The sequence below is a fragment of the Arvicola amphibius genome, chromosome 3 (assembly GCF_903992535.2).
Source record: "Arvicola amphibius chromosome 3, mArvAmp1.2, whole genome shotgun sequence".
Lineage (NCBI taxonomy): Eukaryota > Metazoa > Chordata > Mammalia > Rodentia > Cricetidae > Arvicola > Arvicola amphibius.
The window spans coordinates 173,311,242-173,332,309 of record NC_052049.1 but is presented as its reverse complement, the minus strand read 5'-3'; the positions used below and the strand labels follow the sequence as shown (position 1 = coordinate 173,332,309).

At 40.3% G+C, this 21,068-nt stretch overlaps 1 protein-coding gene across 1 annotated transcript in view; it reads left to right on the top strand.

The window, feature by feature from the left end:
• Positions 1-21,068, top strand: part of Dock3 (dedicator of cytokinesis 3) — a 337,144-nt gene that overhangs the window by 203,843 nt on the left and 112,233 nt on the right. Inside the window, exons 15-21 of the mRNA XM_038322276.1 lie at positions 11,372-11,496; positions 12,990-13,152; positions 13,821-13,927; positions 14,485-14,656; positions 15,021-15,118; positions 16,338-16,421; positions 17,949-18,049. Of these exons, the coding sequence (XP_038178204.1) occupies positions 11,372-11,496; positions 12,990-13,152; positions 13,821-13,927; positions 14,485-14,656; positions 15,021-15,118; positions 16,338-16,421; positions 17,949-18,049 (850 nt within the window). The remainder of the gene's footprint in view (positions 1-11,371; positions 11,497-12,989; positions 13,153-13,820; positions 13,928-14,484; positions 14,657-15,020; positions 15,119-16,337; positions 16,422-17,948; positions 18,050-21,068) is intronic.

Below are 21,068 nucleotides of genomic sequence, written 5' to 3'. Positions count from 1 at the left end.
AGAAGCCCCGGTACCATGTTCCCCAGTGCAGCATGACAGCTCAGCATATGGGCTTTGTGGAGTTCTGGCAATAAGAGAACCAACATGAAATTTCTTCCTAGAGATGTGTTTTTGTAACCTCTTTCATAACATTCCCTAGCTGAAGATTTCCTCACAAGGATTTCCCACTTAGGGGGAAGAATTTATCAAAATTCTTCACTATCAGAGACTCCACTTTGTATAGGAATGACAGGTACATTTTAATGTAACAGAAAATAGATCATACAAATGGTATAAATTTGGGCATTCTAATTTTCTGCCTGGCCATTTTCTCAGCAGTTGTCTCAGTGGAGTTCCAGGGCAGAGAGGAGGGATGAGCAGCCTCTCAAGTATGGTTTTCCTAGGCCAATACTAGTCTTGTGTTTTCTGTTAGGTGGGCTGAGGCAGAACTGGAAAAGTGTACCTTAACTGCTGCTGGAGCTGAAAGAGCTGTCAGAAGTGAAAGGGCTGGGTAGAGATTGGTGGTAGGCAGTCGGATAACCAAGAAGAGATGAAGGATAGGAAGCTCAGAACAGGCAATACCTGGTTGTCTGGATAAATCAACTCTAGGAGAGGTGGACCTACCCTCTCAGTTGAGTTTTTTTTTTTTTTTTTTTTTTTTGGTTTTTCGAGACAGGGTTTCTCTGTAGCTTTGGAGCCTGTCCTGGAACTAGCTCTTGTAGACCAGGCTGGTCTAGAATTCACAGAGATCTGCCTGCCTCTGCCTCCCGAGTTTTAATTCACTATGCAAAGCTTGTTTTCTTGAGAAGAGTCAGGCCAGGATGGATTAAATGTGACTACCTTATATATCATTTTTTAGTTCTTCCTGGTTCTTCACTAAATCTTCTTATTGGAAACATTTGCCAATACACACTCAAAGGGGAATGTGACTTGAGCATAAAGAAGGCTCACACAATGGGTTCCAGCTACTCTGTTTGCCCAGATTTATTTTCTGTCACCTTCAGTCCCTCCCCATGGACACTGTGTATACAGAGTAAACCGCTGTGCCCTGCTTTTATTTCCTACTTATGAACACAGGAAGCTCTTTGGATGGCAAATTTAGGCCAACTAGATCAATTATGTTTATTACTAAGTGCTAAGAGACTTCATGCTTATGAAGGGCCTCCATCTGGCTGTCATACAGGTGAGTGTTCCATTGGAAGCTGCTCCTATACTTTGCTGATCCCATTCTTCAGCCCTGTCTGTACCCTGTAACCAGGGAAAGGAAATCCCAAACAACAATCTCAGCTTTGCAGCAATGCAATTTTAGAAAGAGAATATAGGCTAACTGAAATTGATCTAATGAATCTAATGACCTTTTCAAAATTAGATGTCTAGGGGCTGGCTGTGGTGGAATAATATATGTCCTTTGAGCCCTTTTTTTTCTTAAGTTTATTTTTTTGTATAATATCTGGACATTAACTTTGTAATAGCTCATAGAATTGGAACTAAATAGAATCTAGAAAGAAGTAAAGGTCAGTCAAAATTATACATAATGTCTTGGAAAACAGCTCAGTCAATTGAGTGCTTCCTTTGCAAGCATGAGGACCTGAGCTCAATCAGTAGAACCCATTTTAAAAAGCTGAGTAGAGTGGTGTATGGTATAATCTCAGCACTCCACTTGGAGGCAAAGACGAGCAGATTCCTGAGGCTTCCTGGCCAACCAGCCTAGCAGACTTGGCAGAGCTCCATGCTAGTGAAAACCCTGTCTCAAAAAATCCAAGGTGGATAGCTTCTGAGAAATAACATCTGACTTTCCTTTAACCTCCACACATGCATATATTTGTACAAATTATATTAGCAAGATACATTAAAAAAACTTTTATGTATGGAAAATATCTTCTGCTCGAGTACTCTCCCTTACTTTGTAGCATTGACACACAGGTTTAGAACGGATTTTATCTGCACTAAAAATGACTGGAAGTTTGTGATGTCAAGCATTAGTGAGATGAGCTGAGGTTAAGGAAGTATTCTGTTTCCTGAGAAGCTAAAGCATCACCAGATGATTTTCTTTTTTTTTTCTCATTTTTTTATTAAAGATTTCCATCTCCTCCCCTCCTCCTCCCCCTTCCCTCCCCTCCCTTCCACCCATACCTCCACTCCGCCCCTCTCCAAGACAAAGAGCCATCAGGGTTCCCTTCACTATGATTTTCTCTACAAGGCATGACATTGCGCATTTCTTGGAGACCTGGGGCCAGGACATACGAGTGCTACTTCTGGGTTGTCTGCTTTTGCAGTGATGAGTATTAATCTAAAAGTAAGCAGTATCTTCTATATATTGTCCCATACTCTATCCTTTCTCCTCCTTAGGAAAGAGCCTTTTACATAAATGGCAACCCTTGACATTACAACTATCATCTTCTTATATTGTGCTCCAATATATCATCAGAATGGGTTTCACAATCCTCAGAGAAGGTGTTAGTCCTGCACCTACAGGTTCTGCTAAAGTGTGTGTGTGTGTGTTTGAGAGAGAGCGGGAGGGAGGGAAGGTAGGAAGGAGTGAGGGAGAGAGCGAGTGAGTGAGAGCTCATGAGTGTGTGCATGCATACATGTGGTCAGTCTGGTTTGGGAACAATGACTGTAGGAAGAAAAGCCTTAGAGAGTCTGGTAAGTCATAGCCATTTCTCCTTCTGAAGCTGGGGCACTCTTCTTCTAAGAGAACATTGCCTTTGGGTTGAAACAGTTCCTCAGCTTCACAGTGCTGGCCAACTTAGAAGAAGGTGCAACTTTATTTTCTTGACACATGGGCACATGAAGCAAGAACAAGAAAAGAAACTGTGCCAGTAATTGTGAGCACACCAACACTAAAGTCTGAGGAGTTATAGTAAATGATAAAAAAATTAGAATTACTTGCAAGCTGTGATCCAGCATTTGGCAGAAACTACCAAATACTCATATGGAGTGGTCTATTTTTGTCAGGCTGTCCCAAATAGATCTCTGTCAAAACATGTTGCTAGAGCACCATACTGGACTCTAGGCACAGATATCTAGCGTGTCACTTCTAGAAAGGTCTTTCTGACTTCTTTTCATTGTTTTCTATGAGAGTTTATATACACACAAGGTGGATGCTATAAGCAAAAGACAACTGCCTGTGTAACACAGCTGAGTCCTTAATTAAGCCACTTAGTTCTACTCATGGCCATTAGTAATGGGCAAAAGGCAACAGTGATACTGCAAGAATTCTGAGAACTGTTGCCCTTTAAGACCCCATAAAAAGGCGTGCCTAACAGAAAGTGCCATGTTATATTATAAAAGAACAAATAGATACAGTAATTTTTTTTGGTTTTTCGAGACAGGGTTTCTCTGTAGCTTTGGAGCCTGTCCTGGAACTAGCTCTTGTAGTAGATACAGTAATTTAACCCTTGATTGAGATAGGATGGCTTTGAATTACTTATATAAATGAGTATAAATGAGACTGGCCTTGAACTCCTGATCCTTTTTCTTCCACTTGCCAAATGCTGCTATTACATTGGCCCTACCACACCTAGCTAATAGTTGTTCTTTGTCTTGTGTAAGTATGTGGTGTTATATGTGTTTGTGGGTTTATATTTGTGTGTGTGTGCATGTGAGCATGTGTGTATGTATGTATGTGTAGAAGACAAAGGTTGACACCAGGTGTCTTCTATCACTATCTTTTTTCTTTCTTTTTTTTGAGACAGGCTTCTCATTGAACCTGGAACTCACCAATTTACTAGATTAGCTGACAAGCAAGCCTTTGGGAAACATGTCTCTGTGCTCTAATGCTGGAGTTAGGGACGTCAACCACTGTGCTTGGCTTTTTATGTGATGATAGGGATCTGAACCTAGGTCCTCATGCTTGTGCAGCAGGCACTTTACCAACTAAGCTTTCTCTTCATTTTTTAAACTGAGCTCCTAAAACTTTTTATTGGTTAATCACAATATTTTTCCATTTTCTCCATCCTTCAAGATTATTTTTATTCGGTACAAAAGCTAATAAGTCTATAGCACACCCTTAGGCCCTTTCCTGTATTTTAAAAAATGATGGGTGGGAAAGACTGGATTAGGACAGCTGTTCCAGGGGACAAGTGACTCACAGGTCAGTGTTAGCCACAGTGATACCCCAAAGAATGCTGGAAGCCAGCAGAGTGTAACATGCTTAAAATATCTGTTCATGAAGGTACTATAGCCTTCTAGACACCATTCTTAAGCCAGCAGCGATGTACTAGTACCTATATCTTCTTATTTCATTTCTTATCTTTCCTGGAAAGCCTGTCTCCTGGGGTTAATGGAAATACCGAGAATTCTTTTGTGTGACAAGTACAGTATTTTATTCTGTTTTCAAAGAATTGGATTTCTAAGGGTATTTATTGTCTCCAGTGGGTATAGGCCAAATTTCAAAATCGTTAAATGGTCTTCTATCCTAATATAAAAATCCACCTATGACTTAGTATGTTGTTCTAATTAGAACATGTCTCCCCTGAAGCAGTGGTTTTCTAATGTTAATATGAATCAGAATTACTTGCAAGACATAGAAAAACAGATTATTGTGCCCACCTCAAAAGTTTCTAAGTTGAGTTTGGGCCCAGCAGTTTGGTTTTCTCACCAACTCTTAGGTGATGAAGAATGGTGCTAGTCTGGGAACCCCTTTAAGAACCATGTGTTAGGACTGAGGGATGGCTCAGTGGTAAGAGCATGCACTGCCTTGCAGAAAGCCTGGGTTCAGTTCCCAGCACCTATATTGTATGACTCACTACTTGTAACTCCAGCTTCAGAGGATCTGACTCTCTCACCTGGGTTTCATAGACACAAGTATATGAGTGCATGTGTGTGCATGCGTGCACACACACACAGACACAAATTTTTAAAAATATATTATGATAAAGCCATGTCTTAGGACTGGCAAAGTGACATAGTAAGTAAAAGTACTTGCTGTACAAGTCTGAATTTGATCCCCAGAACCCACTATGGAACTGGTTCCTGAAAGTTGTCCTCTGTCCTCTACACATACATAAACCCACACTCACATACACAATCATACATGTGTACAGAATCACAAAAACAATAAATAAAATCTAAATTCAAAATAAAAAAGAGAGATTGAGGAGATTGAATGAGCCATGACTTAAAAAGTACTCTGCTTTGTGTATGGGTGGTTTGTCCCTGCCGAGTCAGAGCTCAGGCAAACAGTGTTTATCCCTGGGTTGTTCTAGACTTGCACATGCTATGCAGGCATGCCACCCCTCTTATGGGGCCTCTGAATTTTGCCTTTGTGCTTGTAAATACACTTTTGCCATTTTCTTTGATCCTTAATAAAAAAGTGCATGCTTCATCACTGACCTACAAGTGATGTTTCTTCTCTTTTCCTGTTTGTTTTAATTGTTCTTGTTTTTCTCTGTGCTGTCCCCCTCATTCTCGTCCCTTTCTTTCTGATGCAGAGATGAAGATAGTTGGGTGTAAGTTCTTGATTTTGTGTGTCCTGACTGCTTATTGCCTGCTTTGTTCTCATCCCCATTTGTTTCATGGAATGTTGCAATACTGGGTGGGGTGTCATGTACATTATTAATCCTTCATCAGTCTCGCCTTCCTGGGTAATTGACAAGAACTAAAAGAAAAGCTACCAGCCTAATCTTAAACACCATGTTTCTTTGGGTGTTCATTAAAATCTGAGGACATACTGCAATATTTTAAAAATATCTTCACAAGTCTGAAGTGTAGATAGAGAAAAGGACTTTTAAATGAGACATTTTGTATTACTCCAGTTATAAAAAAATAATGGTCAGGCGGTGGTGGTGCATGCTTTTAATCCCAGTACTCGGGAGGAAGAGGCAGGTGGATTTCTGAGTTTGAGGGTGGCCTGGACTACAGAGCAAGTTCCAGGACAGCCAGGGCTACACAGGGAAACCCTGTCTCAGAAAATGAAAAAAACAAAAATGAGTAGTTATTATTCTGAGCCACAGAATCAGAAAGGCAAAGATTTCTCTCTTTAGTTATGTTAGGATATAGCTCATAAGAAGGGCAAGGACGTAGAAACAGGACTTTGGGGGGAAAGCTCTTCACAAAGCCAGTGATAGAATGATTTACTACAATTGTGTTCCTGTGGTCAATCTTTATCAAATGAGTCCTTGACCAAGGCATGCTTGGCTTTATGGGTTTTAAGTGGGGGAAATAAAGCTTCGGCCATACCTCTAAAGGATGGGATATAAGTCAGTTTTTTTTTTTAAAAAAAAAAAAAAAGAAGAATGTAGTCCCTTTTGGGTAAATCATGCTCCAGTAGAGGGCGACACATCCAAGAATTTATGGGTGGCATACATTGGACTTGATAGGTGGTATAGGGGGAAAAGAAAGAAGATAGAAGATTGGGTGGGCAGGGAAGGGGGTAGATATGGTCAAAACAGATTGTATAAAATTCTGAAAGGACTAATCAAGTTATTTTAGTTAGAAGGTTATCACATTCCTGGCCCAAGAAAGGATTCATTATATAACCACATCACTTTCTTCCATACTATTATTCTGTTAGAACAGAGGGTATTTATGACTTTGTAATGCTAGAATCAGAAGTGTATGGCTGAAGACAATGTGAGAATAATAAAGATCCTATCATTTCTGGGTAATCTAGTACAGTCTGTCCAAGAGTCTTCTTCCTTCACTACCTTAAGAAAGTAAGAACTAGCACAAGTACAATTTGGACTCCTGTATCAAAACCCCATGTGTAGAATGGCATCTCCACATTTTGATAAATGCTGCTACAAGGATATGTCTTTTTTTCTGCCAAAAAAAAAAAAGACTTGGCACCACCTCAAGTAGGCAGCTATGTCTTCTAGGAGTAAGTCAGTTTTTATTTCCACAGTCTCCAGGGAAAGAAAGTATTTCCACAGACACCCTTGCTAGTCCTGTCTAGAACAAAGTATAAATGATAGAGTATTAAATACCACTTTACTTTAACTCTAAGCCCCTACTTTGTGATATGAATAATCTATGTAGAATGGATGTAAAAATAAGACAAGCCAGACTGTATACCCAAATATGTGTAAAACATTTCTATCAGGATAGAATGCCAGATAGGCCAGAATAATATGATACTGTCTTAGGCTTTATAGTGCTGTGAAGAGACACCATAACAACAACTCTATGAAGAAAACATTTAATTGGGGGGGGGGCTTGCTTACAGTTTCAGAGGCTCAGTCCATTATCATCATGGCAAGAAGAATGGCACTGGAGCTGAGACTCCTTACATCTTGATAGACAGACAACAGGAAGTCATATCCTTTTCTGAGCGTAGGAAACCTCAAAGCCGACCCCTACAGTTGCACACTTCTTCCAGCAAGGTCATACTCCCTCCAACAAAGCTACATCTCCTAATAGTGCCACTGAGATCATGGGGCCAGTCACATTCAAAGAACCATGGAAACATATAACCCAAAACTCGCAAGCAAGTCTAGAGTATCTAACAAGAGATAATCTTGCTAGCAGAATATTCTGATATCTGAATTAGACCTCAGAGGCTCTGATATCTATAAAGAGACTACTCCTAGAAGAAACCATTGTGTTGTGTGCAGTGTTTCTTCAGTCACTAGAATGCACATTTTGGAAGACTAGACTCTCAGAGTGCTCCCCAGCCTGCTAAGGTTTCTGGTGGCTGAGGAGCACTGTTACCTTCTCAGAGCTCTTCTTTTGTAGTACCCTAAAGAAGTATTCAGGCCAGTTCTTAAGATAATGTGGGCCTCAGGTTTAAAACTTTGTTTCCAGAAGTTCTTTCTGTAGACTCACAGGAGTCTGAATTTTTTTAACACATAGTAGAAATTTTATGTATTCACGTATATGTGTGTGTAAAGTTCATATATATATGTGTATGTATATATGTGTGTGTGTATGTGAAGGTCTATAAAAATTCTAATCTGAGCAAAATCCAGACAGAAATCTGTTTCTGTACTAATTGCCAGTCAAAATTGTTTTTGTCTTTTGAGACAGTATCTCTCTATGTAATATACATAGGTCTTGAACTTAGATTCTTCTATCCCAGAATTTTTAACATAATAAAGGATTGTGAAAGCATAATATGCAACTGACCCACAATACCTAAAATACTGCCAGATCTATACAGAAAGTGTCTCTGCCTCTGCCTTCTGTTAAGTATCTAGTCCCATGACCTGCTCCTATACCAACAGCTGACACTATTTCTTATAAAAGCTGTGAAAGTGGAGGAGACACTTTATTCTGAGGCATTCTTATAAAAATGAACCCAGTTAGTTCATCTCCAGGAAAGAAACACTGTTGCATGGCATACAGGCACTAAGAGATATGAAATATTAAGTCCTCTGCTATCATTAGAAAACTGAGAATACCCACAAAGAGAGGTAGCAAAGAGTGCCCAGCTCCCTTCCTAAATTATGACAACTCATTAGCAGGACAGCTCTCAACAATACCACATTCTGTATGTAAACCTCACCCTCCCAGCACTTCTCCAGACTGCCTGCATAAGGGCTGCCCAGGCTTTTACTCTCAAGTAGACTTTCTCACTGCCCTCACAGCAAGCCCCTACGATGTAACTAAGAAGAATACCAGTATCACCTATGAACTTTTTGTAAATATATGTACATAAGACCTACTATAATCCCAATGGGTAAATGGTAAAAATCCATTTTTTAAATTATTTTATACTTTTTTGTTGTTTGCAAGACAGGGTTTCTCTGTGTAACATTGACTGTCCTTGAACCAGCTCTTGTAGACCAGGCTGGCCTCGAACTCACAGAGATCCGCCTCCCTCTGCCTCCCAAGTACTGGAATTAGAGGTGTGCTCCACCAGCGCCCATAGAAATTCATTTTTAACATGTTTTCTGGGTCATTAAAATATAATCAACCAGGCACTATCATACAAGCCTTCAAAGCTAGTACTTAAGCTCTCTCTTGTCCATCTTCATCACAGATTGCCTGTCATCTTCCCTCATTGGAAAGTAGTTTCTGGCAATGAATGTTAATTTATTCCTGAACACAGTGCCCTAGCCTTGAGGCATGATTCCAGTGATGGGTTTGGGGAACATATAATGTGTACCAGGGAACAGTTGAAGAGTTGGAGAGCCCTGGGAGACTACTATAAGGTGCACTGAGGCTATTCATACTGTGATTTTTAGGTTTTCTCCTAATTCTAGCACAATTAGTGAACAGTGCAATTTTAGTGATACCACTGGGACCTTTTGACAAGAAGCCTGGCATCACCTCAAGTAGCATTAACCTTCACAAAGTGTCATTTTTAAAATGAAACATAATTTGAAAAATTACAACCCATAAGGCAGTCTAATACCTGTTCTGAGATTATCTCTAGTCTAGGCAGATCTATTCTCTAAATAAATAGCAACCAGGGACATGATGAAATCGAGCTGCTTCTGTCTATACCTCGGAGGATAGTAATTGTGTTAAAACTTTTCAAGGGTATCGCTAAGACACTGTTTCAAAAAGAGTAAAAACTAAAGGAATGCCTAGCTTATTTTAAAACTGGCTCTTTCCCTTAAAATAATCCTGCTCAAAAACCATGAGCTCACTAATAAAGCAACACAGATGAAATTTTGTATAAACAGTCTACAAGAAAAAGACCCAGTTTTGTGTCAATATTCTGTAACGTTATTGCTTAGAACAGTTTGAAAACATTCCATTTCAAGGGTATGTTTATTGCTGACATACACATAAATCCATAGAAATGACAAGTTTGTATACGTTAGAATAATATTTTAAGTAGCCAAAAAATAGCTGCTTTTAAAAGCCGCATAGACTATCTCTAAAATAACTCCCAGAAAATGAAAACCAGGGTAAACCAAGTTTAGTCTTTAGATTAAACGTTAAAATTGGACTGGAGAGACAGCTCAGAGGTTAAGAGCACTTGCTGTTCTTGCAGAGGATCCGTGTTCAGTTCCTAGCACCCTCATGATGGTTCACAACCATCTGACATTCCAATTCCAAGAGCTTTGACACCCAAATCTTCTAGCAGGCACACATGTGATATGCAGGCAAAAGGCCATACATATAAAATAGACATTAAAATTATCTTAGTTCATTTATTCACTTAATGCTAAAAATCATTTTGGAAACTCAATAATTACAATTTCACAGGAAAGCTAACATGCAACTAAAAGGCTTTTTATTAGAAGAGGCAGTTTCAGTTGTTAAAGATTTCACATGTCATCTATTCTGGTTCATCCTATTATAATGACTGTAGTCAATAGGAAATGTCCCAGTTAAGTTTGAATTTTAGACTTTAGGGGCTTTCAGTACCTTCATGAATAATTTTATTCAGCTTGTTACTAGACAGTGACAAGCTGGTGAATTTGAGTTTCCTTTTTCTATCTGCCTTTCCCCACTACACCTGTACATATCAGTACTATTAACGTATGTGAGGAAGGCCAAACAAAGGAAGCAGATGAAGGTTCTAAATTGGCCAGACTTTGAAGCACAGACAACTACAGAAATGGACACCTTCAGACCTGCCCACATAAGCAATAGGATAAAGATCATGTATGATCTTTAGAACACATTTTCTTTTTCCCTTCATGAGAGTCTAAGGAAACAGGATAGATTTCAGTATTAGAGAAAGTTCTTTAGGCTCCTGAAAAACATTTGCAGTGGACTGCTCTTCTCTACTTGAGCCAAGTTATTTAAAACTGTGTATCCATATAATTGTGATTGTTAGGCTGTGCTCCTGGGCTAGGATGGTGGTGGCCTGAGGAAGAAAAGGAAGAGTCATCAAGACCTCAGAAGAAACCTTGGCTTACAGGCCAGACCTCTTCAGAGTTGATGCCTAAGACATTTTCAGGGTTAGAGAGGAGAGATCATTGGTACAAGAAAGATAGCAATGCTACATATATCTGACCAAATCAGGAAGCTTACTTGCTAACCAAAACCAAATGTTGTTTCTCTCATTATGACTCTGGGTAATAAACATATTTTCATCAGCTTCCAGAAAGAAGCAATGTGTCATTTATTCAGACTCCAAAGTTTTGAGAGTTGTAAAAAGAAAACTATGAAGAAAAAAAAGGAACAATTTCTTAGGGAAAAGAGAAGAGACTAGTAGTAAGACAGACATGATTAAAATCATTTTTAAAATCTTCCTTCTTTAAGGGTCTTATACTATACCCATCTTGGAAGGGAGAGAGACTGAGCAGTCTGAACACCAGTAGCCCAAGATCAGATTCTCTAAGAAAGCTGTAGTGAACACCTTTAGAGTACACTTAGAGAATATGTAACTAACCCTCTGATAGTGCTGCACTCTTGTTGGCGGAAAGTCCATTGTTATTAACCAAGCTTGGAATGCCCTGAGGATTCAAATGCTAGCCTGATCCTCCATGCAAACAGGGCCTTGTGGTGTCTGTGGTCATGAACACATTGCATTTTCCCCCCTCAACAGGTGATATCCGCAATGATTTGTACCTAACCCTGGAGAAGGGGGATTTTGAAAGAGGGGGAAAGAGTGTACAAAAGAATATTGAAGTGACCATGTATGTACTCTATGCAGATGGAGAAATCTTAAAGGTAAGGCTTGTTAGTAATTTAGAATGAAAGCTAATGTGTTTTCATGGACTGTCTGCCCAGATCATTCCCTTTAGGCAGGGCCCACTTCAAATGGCCCCATATGTGTTGTCATCCCCATCTTCTTTTTCATCCAGGAAGCACTACAGTGTGGTTTGAAAAGGATTCCTAATGTCATATAGCCCTTGCTTTCATTCTTCCTAGTGTCTTACCTGCATGCCTCTTACTCCAATTTATACCTATTCCTTTAGTTCTGCCCTGCATGTTACCTGTTTTCTATTCTACCAAGCACAAAGCTGCCTGTTTTTTGTAGTGATTACTAGGTCCTCCTTTGTCTTTCTGCTCATTGAAATAGGGTAGGATTTAGATACCTTGTTAGCACCAAGTTTTAGAACAGAGAACAGATTCAACCTAGGAAATTATTTCCAGCAATGTAGTACAAGGATTTTTTTTTTGTCATTCTTCATTGAAAATGGAGACCTAGAAAACTGATTTATTTTTAAGCTTGTCTGTTTTCCTCAGTTCTGTCATAGTGAGGACCCTGGTGATCAATAGCTAGTCTCCATTTCCAGTGCACTTGGCAGATCAGCTTTTTACAGGCCTAATGAGGAAGTCAGAACAGGAATCATTAGCTCTACTGTACAGAGGAAAAAGGCAAAATTAGTTAAAATAGTCTCCCAAAGCAGATGGAAATAGAGGAAAATGTTTAAACAGGGATGAAACGGTGGTTTGTGTATCACTATAAAACATTAAATAAAACCCTGGGTAGTCATGCTCATTGCTTATGCAAGGAAGCGCCAGAGGCAGAGCTATCAGCCTCTCCGATATGTGTGGAAAGAGAACTGTCCTTAATTTTGTTGCCCAAAATTCCATCTTCCAGGGTAAGGGTCAGAACAGTGCTAAGTCTTCCTGGTAATGTTTCAAAGCTGGAGTCACATTAAATCTGATATATCTTGTTTATGAAAAGTTAATAAAAGTAGCCTAAAATAGTTCAACATAGCATTAAGGAAAATTTAGAATTTCTTCTTGGTCTAATAAAATACTGTGTATAATTGACTTCTCTCATGGAACTTCTTATTTTCTTTCTCAGAAAGTATGTAAAACTTACCTTGGTGATGCAGGTGCACCAACCAGCTTCTTTCAGCTTGTCACAGTTGTGTGGTTACTTCTGACCCTAGGAAGACAAGGAACATATGACTGCTGCCAGGAATGCCTAACCTTTTGACATTTTGGCATGTTGTCCTTTACAAATGTTTTGGGAAACATTCATAGCTATCATAGGATGTATGTGGTCCATGGACCTCAGATTGGGCATTCCTGGAATAATTACACTGTCTATATAATTACTTCCAAAAATAATGAATTTAAGTCAAATGTATTATCTTCTGGTCTGGTACAAAAATAAGATCTTGATACAGAATAAAATAAAGCATTCTAATGACAGAAACTAAAGTTCTTCTATGAAAATAACATCTTATTTTGCTTTTCTTTTCCAGGACTGTATCAGCTTGGGTTCTGGAGAACCAAATAGGAGTTCCTATCACTCCTTTGTTCTCTACCACAGTAATAGTCCTCGTTGGGGAGAAATTATCAAATTACCTATTCCCATTGACAGATTCCGGGGCTCCCATCTACGTTTTGAATTCAGGCATTGTTCCAGTGAGTGAGACTTCCCTTTCGATTCCCTTGAGGATAAAAACATAACTCTGCTCTTGAAGTAAACTTGTGAAAATTCTTGTTATTAGGAACTAGAAATAAATAGAAATAGGATGTCATCAGAGGCAATGTCTTAGACTGTAAAAGCAGTGGTTCAGAATCATGGAGTTTGGGGCTGGAGAGATGGCTCAGCAGTTAAGAGCCACCTACTCTTTTAGAGGACCTGAGTTCACTTCCTAGCACTGACATCAGATGACTCACAACCATCTGTAACTCCAGCTCCAGGGCATCTGATGCCCTTTTCTGGTTTCATGTACACACCACACACACACACACACACACACACACACACACACACACACACACATAAATAAGAATAATTAAAAAAAATTCTTTAGTATCTGATGTTGCTTTTCCTGGTACCTGAAATGCCCATCGTTATTTGGAATGTTTTCTTTTGTACTTACTGAACTACTCATATAGAACCCCCTTCCCTATTTTATCGAGTCCAGAAATGTAGCATCTCCAATGGTCATGGTAGCCATGGAAATTTAGACGAGCATGTTTCTCATCATCCTGTAGTCAGATTGCTACCTAGTTAATGAAGTAAAGTTCAAAAGAGTGTGGGTGACAAATACGGGAGTACTTCTAATAATTGGCTCTGCTTGCAGCAAAGGACAAAGGGGAAAAGAAACTCTTTGGCTTTGCATTCTCTCCCCTGATGCGTGATGATGGCACCACACTCTCAGATGATATTCATGAGCTTTATGTGTATAAGGTACGGAGCTGTCTTTCTTTTATCTCCATTCCTTCCTTACCCTACTTTGACCATTCTCAAGTATGAATCTTGTTTAATTGGTTTTCATTGGTCAGGCTAGAGGATTCTAGGTAGCACACTGGTGTGTGACAATAGGACAGCTGTGGTCAGGCTTTAGTTTTCTAAATACTTTTCTAAGGGGCCCTTCTCCCACAGCTAATACCAGCAGGCCCTTTGCTTCCCACCTCTCACTTCAGTAAAGAGAAATCTGTTACCAGCTCTTCTGTGCCATTATTAATTTAACTAAAATGTTCTAAGCCTTGCTATTTGAGATCATGGTGTTGTTAGTTGCCACAACATAGCTGCTAACCAAAGTTGCTTATATATCAGATAGAGGTCACAGATCCTATCATGTTCTAGGAAAATCATGAACAGAAAGCAGTCCTGTAAGAGAACCTACAACCCAAGGTCCAACCTTAGGAAGAAAGTTATAAATATGAACTCAAGTTCCCTGGGACTTGGTTTTTGCATATTGAGTTGCTTAGGAAACATCCTCTGTTCTCTGTGTTTACCTACAGTGTGATGAGAATAGCACATTTAACAACCATGCCCTGTACCTTGGCCTGCCCTGCTGCAAAGAAGACTACAATGGCTGCCCTAATATTCCCTCCAGCCTCATCTTCCAGCGTAGCACCAAAGAGTCTTTCTTCATTTCTACACAACTTTCTTCTACCAAACTCACACAGAATGGTAGGTAATGGTACCTGCAAAGTGGTTCCCTCCTTTGTTTTCTGTTGCTGGTTCCACATTGCTTGTGTGTGTTGAGATCAAGACTGCTTCTTAATGACAAAGTAAAGACCTTTTCTGTTTCCTTTTGAAATTGAAAGAATCACTCAACGGTAATAGCCCACAAAGCTATCCATGGCTTTTGTAGTTCCTAGGGGTTGTATCCATGGTGCACAGTTACATCTTTGCTCCCCCCCGTTTTTTAGCACTTAAATACGTTATAGTCACAACTAGTTCTATTTCCCTAGATTTCATTTGTCTTTGTCTAAAAGAATCTGAACCTTGCTCAACTTTATGAGGTTCACTGTCCTCTGGGTTTGCCTTCTAGTGGACCTTCTCGCTCTGCTGAAATGGAAAGCTTTCCCAGATCGGATCATGGACATCCTCGGGCGGTTGCGGCATGTCAGTGGGGAAGAAATTGTTAAGGTATATCTCTCACTCAGTCTAGGCACACTGTCTGAAGAAAAAATATGGGCAGAATGCCTCCACTGTTATTTCTGCCAGTAAGCCTCTAAGACCATTTCTCTAAATACAAAATAGATGAATGTCAAGGTTTTTTGTTTTATTTTGTTTTTGTTTTTTCCAGTTTCTTTTCTAGCTACTTTATTTTTTTTCAAGGAAAGGTTTGTTGCATTTAAATTTAAACCCTATTTAATGATTTGTTTTACTTCCCACAGAAATAATATTAAAGGATAGTGGTAAAAAAGTATCTTCTCAGAGTGAATCCCAGTGGCCGTGCTGTCTAAATGTCTTTGTTTTCTTCTTTCTTTGGGTCTTTCCTGTTTTCCAAACTTTATAGCTCTCTAACACATGAGCTTGGGCTTTTGATTATAAACACTCTGAGTAATGTCCGTTAATGCATGTAACTGTTACCTGTGGACCTTCTTCTTACCTGGGGTCTGTACTAGGAACTCTTTCTTACCCTCTAGTATAGATCCTTTCTCTATGTATCTTTGTGATATTTCTCAGTTAATGAAACACAGTCTTTTCCAGTTGTATTTTAAGGAATTTTCTGGGTAGCACTTTGCCCTGTTGGTTTTAGCTTGAGATTGTACCAAGCACTTCCGGATACAGAAGTCCACCAGGAAATACTATACAGTAGACCAAGCTCTCCTGAAGATAGTGGAGGAACAACCCTAAGTTACCTCATATTGTTTTGATATAAGTTATAAATGTATCATTTATATGCTTTGATTGACAAGATAATAGATTTCATTTTTCAGTGCTCCAAGCATTCATTGTTACTTACTATTATCTACCTTAGTTTTGCAACTTCAAAAACAGGCATGTACTTAACAAAATAAAAACTAACAACAAATAATACTGCCAGATTTTTATCCACATTGAGAGTCCTCATTGGCTGCATTTTCCTTTCTCCTAAGATATTTTGGTGGTTACTCTTTCCTTAGAAGTTTAGCATTTGCCCAATGATAGGTCTTCTGCAAGATCCTTAAACTATATATAACCCCAGTAGTCCACCTTGTTATCCCTTATCTAGGTAGAGACAGGTACTAGAGGGTTTTTGCCATGCTTTCAAGATTTTTGTTGTTGTTTACTGGGAGCTAAAAATCATTGTTATATGAAAATTTGACCATGTATCAACAATCTTAAGTTATATGAACCCTTTGTTCTTGTATTGTTTCAGTTTCTGCAGGATATATTAGATACACTCTTTGTGATTTTGGACGATAATACAGAGAAATACGGCCTTTTGGTTTTTCAGTCTCTGGTAAGTCATTTCCTGAATTTTGATTTTTTTTATTTTTATTCTTCTCTCACACAATACATTGCAATTCCCCCTCCACTCTCCCAATTCCCCTACCTACAGCCCCCTCAGACCCACTCCCCCTCCCTTGTTTTCCCCCAGAAAACAACAGACCACTGCACAAGAAGATACAATAAGACTAAGCACAAACCTTCTCATCAAGACTGGGAAAGGCAACCCAGTAGGATGAAAAGGGTCCCAAGAATAGGCAAAACAGTCAGAGAAACCCCCACTCCCAGTGTCGAGTCCCCCCGAAAAAAAACACCAGGCCAACAACCATAACATATATGCAGAGGACCTAGTGTAGACCCACGCAGGTTCTACAATTGTCAAATCAGTCTCTGAGCCTCATGAACGCTGCTTAATTGATTCTGAGGGTGTGTTCTCCCAGTGTCTTCAACCCTCTGACTCCCACAATTCCTCCTCCTCCTCTTTTAGGGGTTCCCTGAGCTCTGAGGGGAGGGACATGATAGAAACCTCTGACCTATGTTCTCTCTCCTCATGTTTGGCTGTAGGTCTCTACATCTATTCCCATCAACTGATAGAGGCAGCCTCTCTGATGTTGACTGGACTAGATCCTGATCTATGAATATAGCAGAGCATCATTAGGAAAAATTTCATTTATTTATTTTGCCAGTCGTGTTTGGTTCTACCCTAGGCACTGGGATATCCAGCCTCCAGTTCCTGGTCATTCAGGAAGTGTCGGGCATGCGCTCTTTATTAATTATTAACATCACGTTTCAAAAAATATCTAAAGGAATCAACTTACTAGACTGAATTAGCAGAAGACTTGTTTTCAATTAAAAAAAGGCTCTGAGGATTATTACCCAAGGAAGACTAACCAGCCAACCTACCCATCAGATCCCTCCGAGATCAATTTGAAGAATTGGATTTGAGGGCTGGAGAGAAGGCTCAGCAGTTAGAGCACATACAACTCTTACTTTGATATCAACTGAGAGTGCTAATGGTGTTTGGCACACTTTGTTTAATATCTACAGTCCCACAGGAGAGTTGTTTATTCAAGATGAATTGGTGCTCCAGTCTAAGTGATAGAGAACTGAAGCTAAAGCTAGAATGATTCTCTGGCTTTGCTTTTCTTCATTGCTCCCTGGTCATGAGACCCTTTTTGGAAGAGCACAGCCTTCCACAGGCTTTGATTGCCCACTTTTCTAAGTTCTGTAGAACACCTGAGTGTTTATGTCACTCACACAGGTATTGTATTATCTGTCCCTGATGATACTGCACCACTCATCATTGTGGTGAATGGAGAGGCTCCAGGTAACATAGGCACAAGCTGAGAAGGTACAGCTGTGAATTGTACAGTCAATGAAAGAAAAAATAAGACATAAAAAATAGATAATGGAAATCTCATGGTTAGTTCCCATAGGGAACACTAACAGTTTGCTCTTGAAGAACAAGAGTCCGTTCCCTCCTAGGGATCTTTCTGAGGCCTCTAATTAAACCATGGTGGCCATCTTTCTGTCTTCTCAGGTGTTCATCATTAACCTGCTTCGAGACATAAAATATTTTCACTTCCGACCTGTGATGGACACATATATCCAAAAGCACTTTGCTGGAGCCCTGGCATATAAGTAAGTTTAATTTGTTATCATTACAATATGATTTGAATAGAAAATCAAAAATTTAAAAAGTTCAGTTGTAGCCAGCATTCATTTAGCTGACTTTTCAAATGTTACTTTTATAATTGTGGTTTAAAAATATATAATATAAAATTTACTATCACAACCATTTTCAGATTTAAAATAATTTACTCATATTGTTATAGAGTCATCACAAGAACTCCATCCATCTCCAAAATTCTTTTTATCTCACAAACCAAAACTCTGTAACATCTAACAGTTATACTTGTCAGTCTCCACGGCTACTGAAAAACATTATACTTTGGTCTTTGAATTTCAACTGCTCTTAAGTACCTCAAAAGAGTAGCTTGTTTCTCTTACCATGTCATCAAAGTCACCATGTTGTAGTGTATATCAGAATTTTCTTTTTAAGAATGAACAATAGGAAGCTGGAGAAAAGACTCATTGGTTAAGAGCACTCGGTGCTCTGCCAGAGAACTAAGGCTAGATTCCAAGCACCCCCATAGCTTCCCTTTGCCCAGCATCCATCAGTGCTAGTAGTTTCCCAGGAGGCATAGAGCTCCATGAGTCTCTCCCCTATCTTTGACTGGCTGTCGACAGCCTCAGTCTTGTGCATACCCAGTGCTGGCAACTGCAGGAGCTATTAGTTCACTATTGCAATGGTCATGGCGTGCCCAGAAGATAACAGCCCTTCTTGTTGTCATCTGGCTCTTATATTCTTTTTACCCTTTCTTCCTTTATGTTCCTTGATCCTTAAAGAGGGTGATATAGACGTCCTGTGTAGGGATGAGAACTCAACAGTCACTTATTCTCAGACTTTGAGTAGCCGTGAGTTTTTGCATTCAGTGCCATCCACTACAAAAAGAAGCTTGTATGTTAAGATTGAGAGTAGCTCTTGTGTATGGGTATAAATGTAAATACTTAGAGGCAGTTTGATATCATGTCCATTTAGCAAAACAGCCATAATAATACCTCTCCAACCATGTTTTTGTTTTTGTTCTGTTTTAATCAGGCTTACAGTAGTAGTCATTGAATTCTTTCTTGTGGAACAGGCCTCCAATTCAATTAGAGTGCACTTGGTTAACCTCAAAATGCTATTACACTGGTGGGCATACATCTTGTTTGGCAGGTTAGCATTATAGCAGTTCAGGTCCTCTGCTGGGTAAAACAGTTGATGAATTTTGTCCCCAACTCCTGCAACTTGGGTAGCATCTTCTGGCACTGCATGACAGCCAGCAGGGAGGGAGTTTCCAGTTCAGCTCCAGCTTGACTTCTCTATGTCCTGCAGCCAAGGTGTGTGGTATCTTCAGAAATAAGGTCTTATCAATTACAGAGCAGTGGCTATAGCCTGTGTTGTTTGGGGTCTCTGTACCTTCCTGGCCAACAACTTACAGGGAGGTATGACGTATCCACCAGTGGGATTTGTTTGATTGCTTATGGCTTCTGGGATTGCCATCCATTTGTGTAGGTTATTTCCATTCAAATTCATTTTTAAAATATATTTTTGAAATAGCTTATAGAATAGTAGGTATCCATATAATTTCTCTTTTCCAATTTAACTCTTTATTGATTCTTTATGTATTTAACATCATTCATCTTGATCCTATTTATCTCCCTTTCCCTTCCCGTCTGCCCTCTACCTTTGTAACCCCCCACCAGGAAAAATAAATAAAATTTAAAAGAGATTTTTTTTTAAAAAAAGGAAAAGTCTCATTGTGGAAGCCATAGTGTGACTCAGTGAGTCACAGAGTATACCCTTTAGTCCACATATAATTACTTGCAAATGTTCATTGCATTGAGTCATTGGTCTGGTTCTGAAGTCTCTGGTTTCTGCTCCACCACTGATATTAGGCCCTCTCTGGGGCTCCTCTTGGATATCCTGTTATTGCTTTGTGGAGATTCTGCAACTTTGGATCTTCAGGACCAGCCCCTTCTTGCGTTCCAACATATCACAGATGGGGCGGATGCTAGGATGGGCCAACTCATAACTCTGTTCCTGGGTCTTGGTGGTTGCTGAGTTGGTCAGCAGATGGCTCTCCTGCATCCTCAATACCAGGGTGAACTCTCCAGCACTGCCCCAGCCACTTCACCCTATGAAGTAAGCAGCTAAAGGAAGCCTGGTTCTCCTGCTCTCATTTCCCGAGCCTGGCTGGCCAACATATACACCCTAGGGCCAGCTCTCCTGTGTTGCCTAGGTGAGGTGTAGGGGCCACTCTGCTGGGTGCTATAGCTGGTGAGAGGCAGGACCAGCTCTCTCATTCTCATAACTTCAGGGACAGCTCTCCCACCTGCCACCGGCCTTAGGGAGTGTGAATGGGGTCGCTTCTCTCCCTTGCCCATGCCACCATATGACAGTTAAGGAGCAGGGCCAGATCTCTCATGCTCATGTCCTCTGGGCCAGCTTACCCATGCACCCATCATCGGGGTCAGCTCTACTGTGTTGCCCAGATGAAGTACAGGACCCGCTGTCCTGAGTGCTGCAGTTGGCAGGGGCAGTTTTCTTGCCTGCCGCAGGGCACAAGGGGCAAAGGGGAAGGGGCATCTCTCCCTTGCCCTCATCACCACATGGAAGACAAGGGGTAGAGCCAGCTCTCCTACAGCCATGACCTCAGGGCAAGCTCACTCATGCCCACGCCCACAGGGTCAGCACTACTATGCTGCCCATGCCGGTTGCATGGCCAGCCCTTTCATTTTCATAACTGCTGCAGGTGGTAAGGGGCAAGAGGGCATTTTTTCCCCGTCCACATTGCTGCAGATAGACACGTAGTGGGGCCAGCTCTCCTACACTCACACCCTCAGGGTTGGCTTACCATGCTAGCAGGGCCAGTTCTACTGTGTAGCCCAGGTAAAGTGCAGGGCCTGCTCTTTCTAGTGCTGCAATTGGTGAGGGACTGGTTCAGCTTTCATGCCTGATACAGGCAGCAAGTAATGATGGGGGGAGGACATCTTTCCCTCATCCATCTCACTACGTGTCAGACAAGGGGGCCGGACTAGCTTTCCCACTTTCATG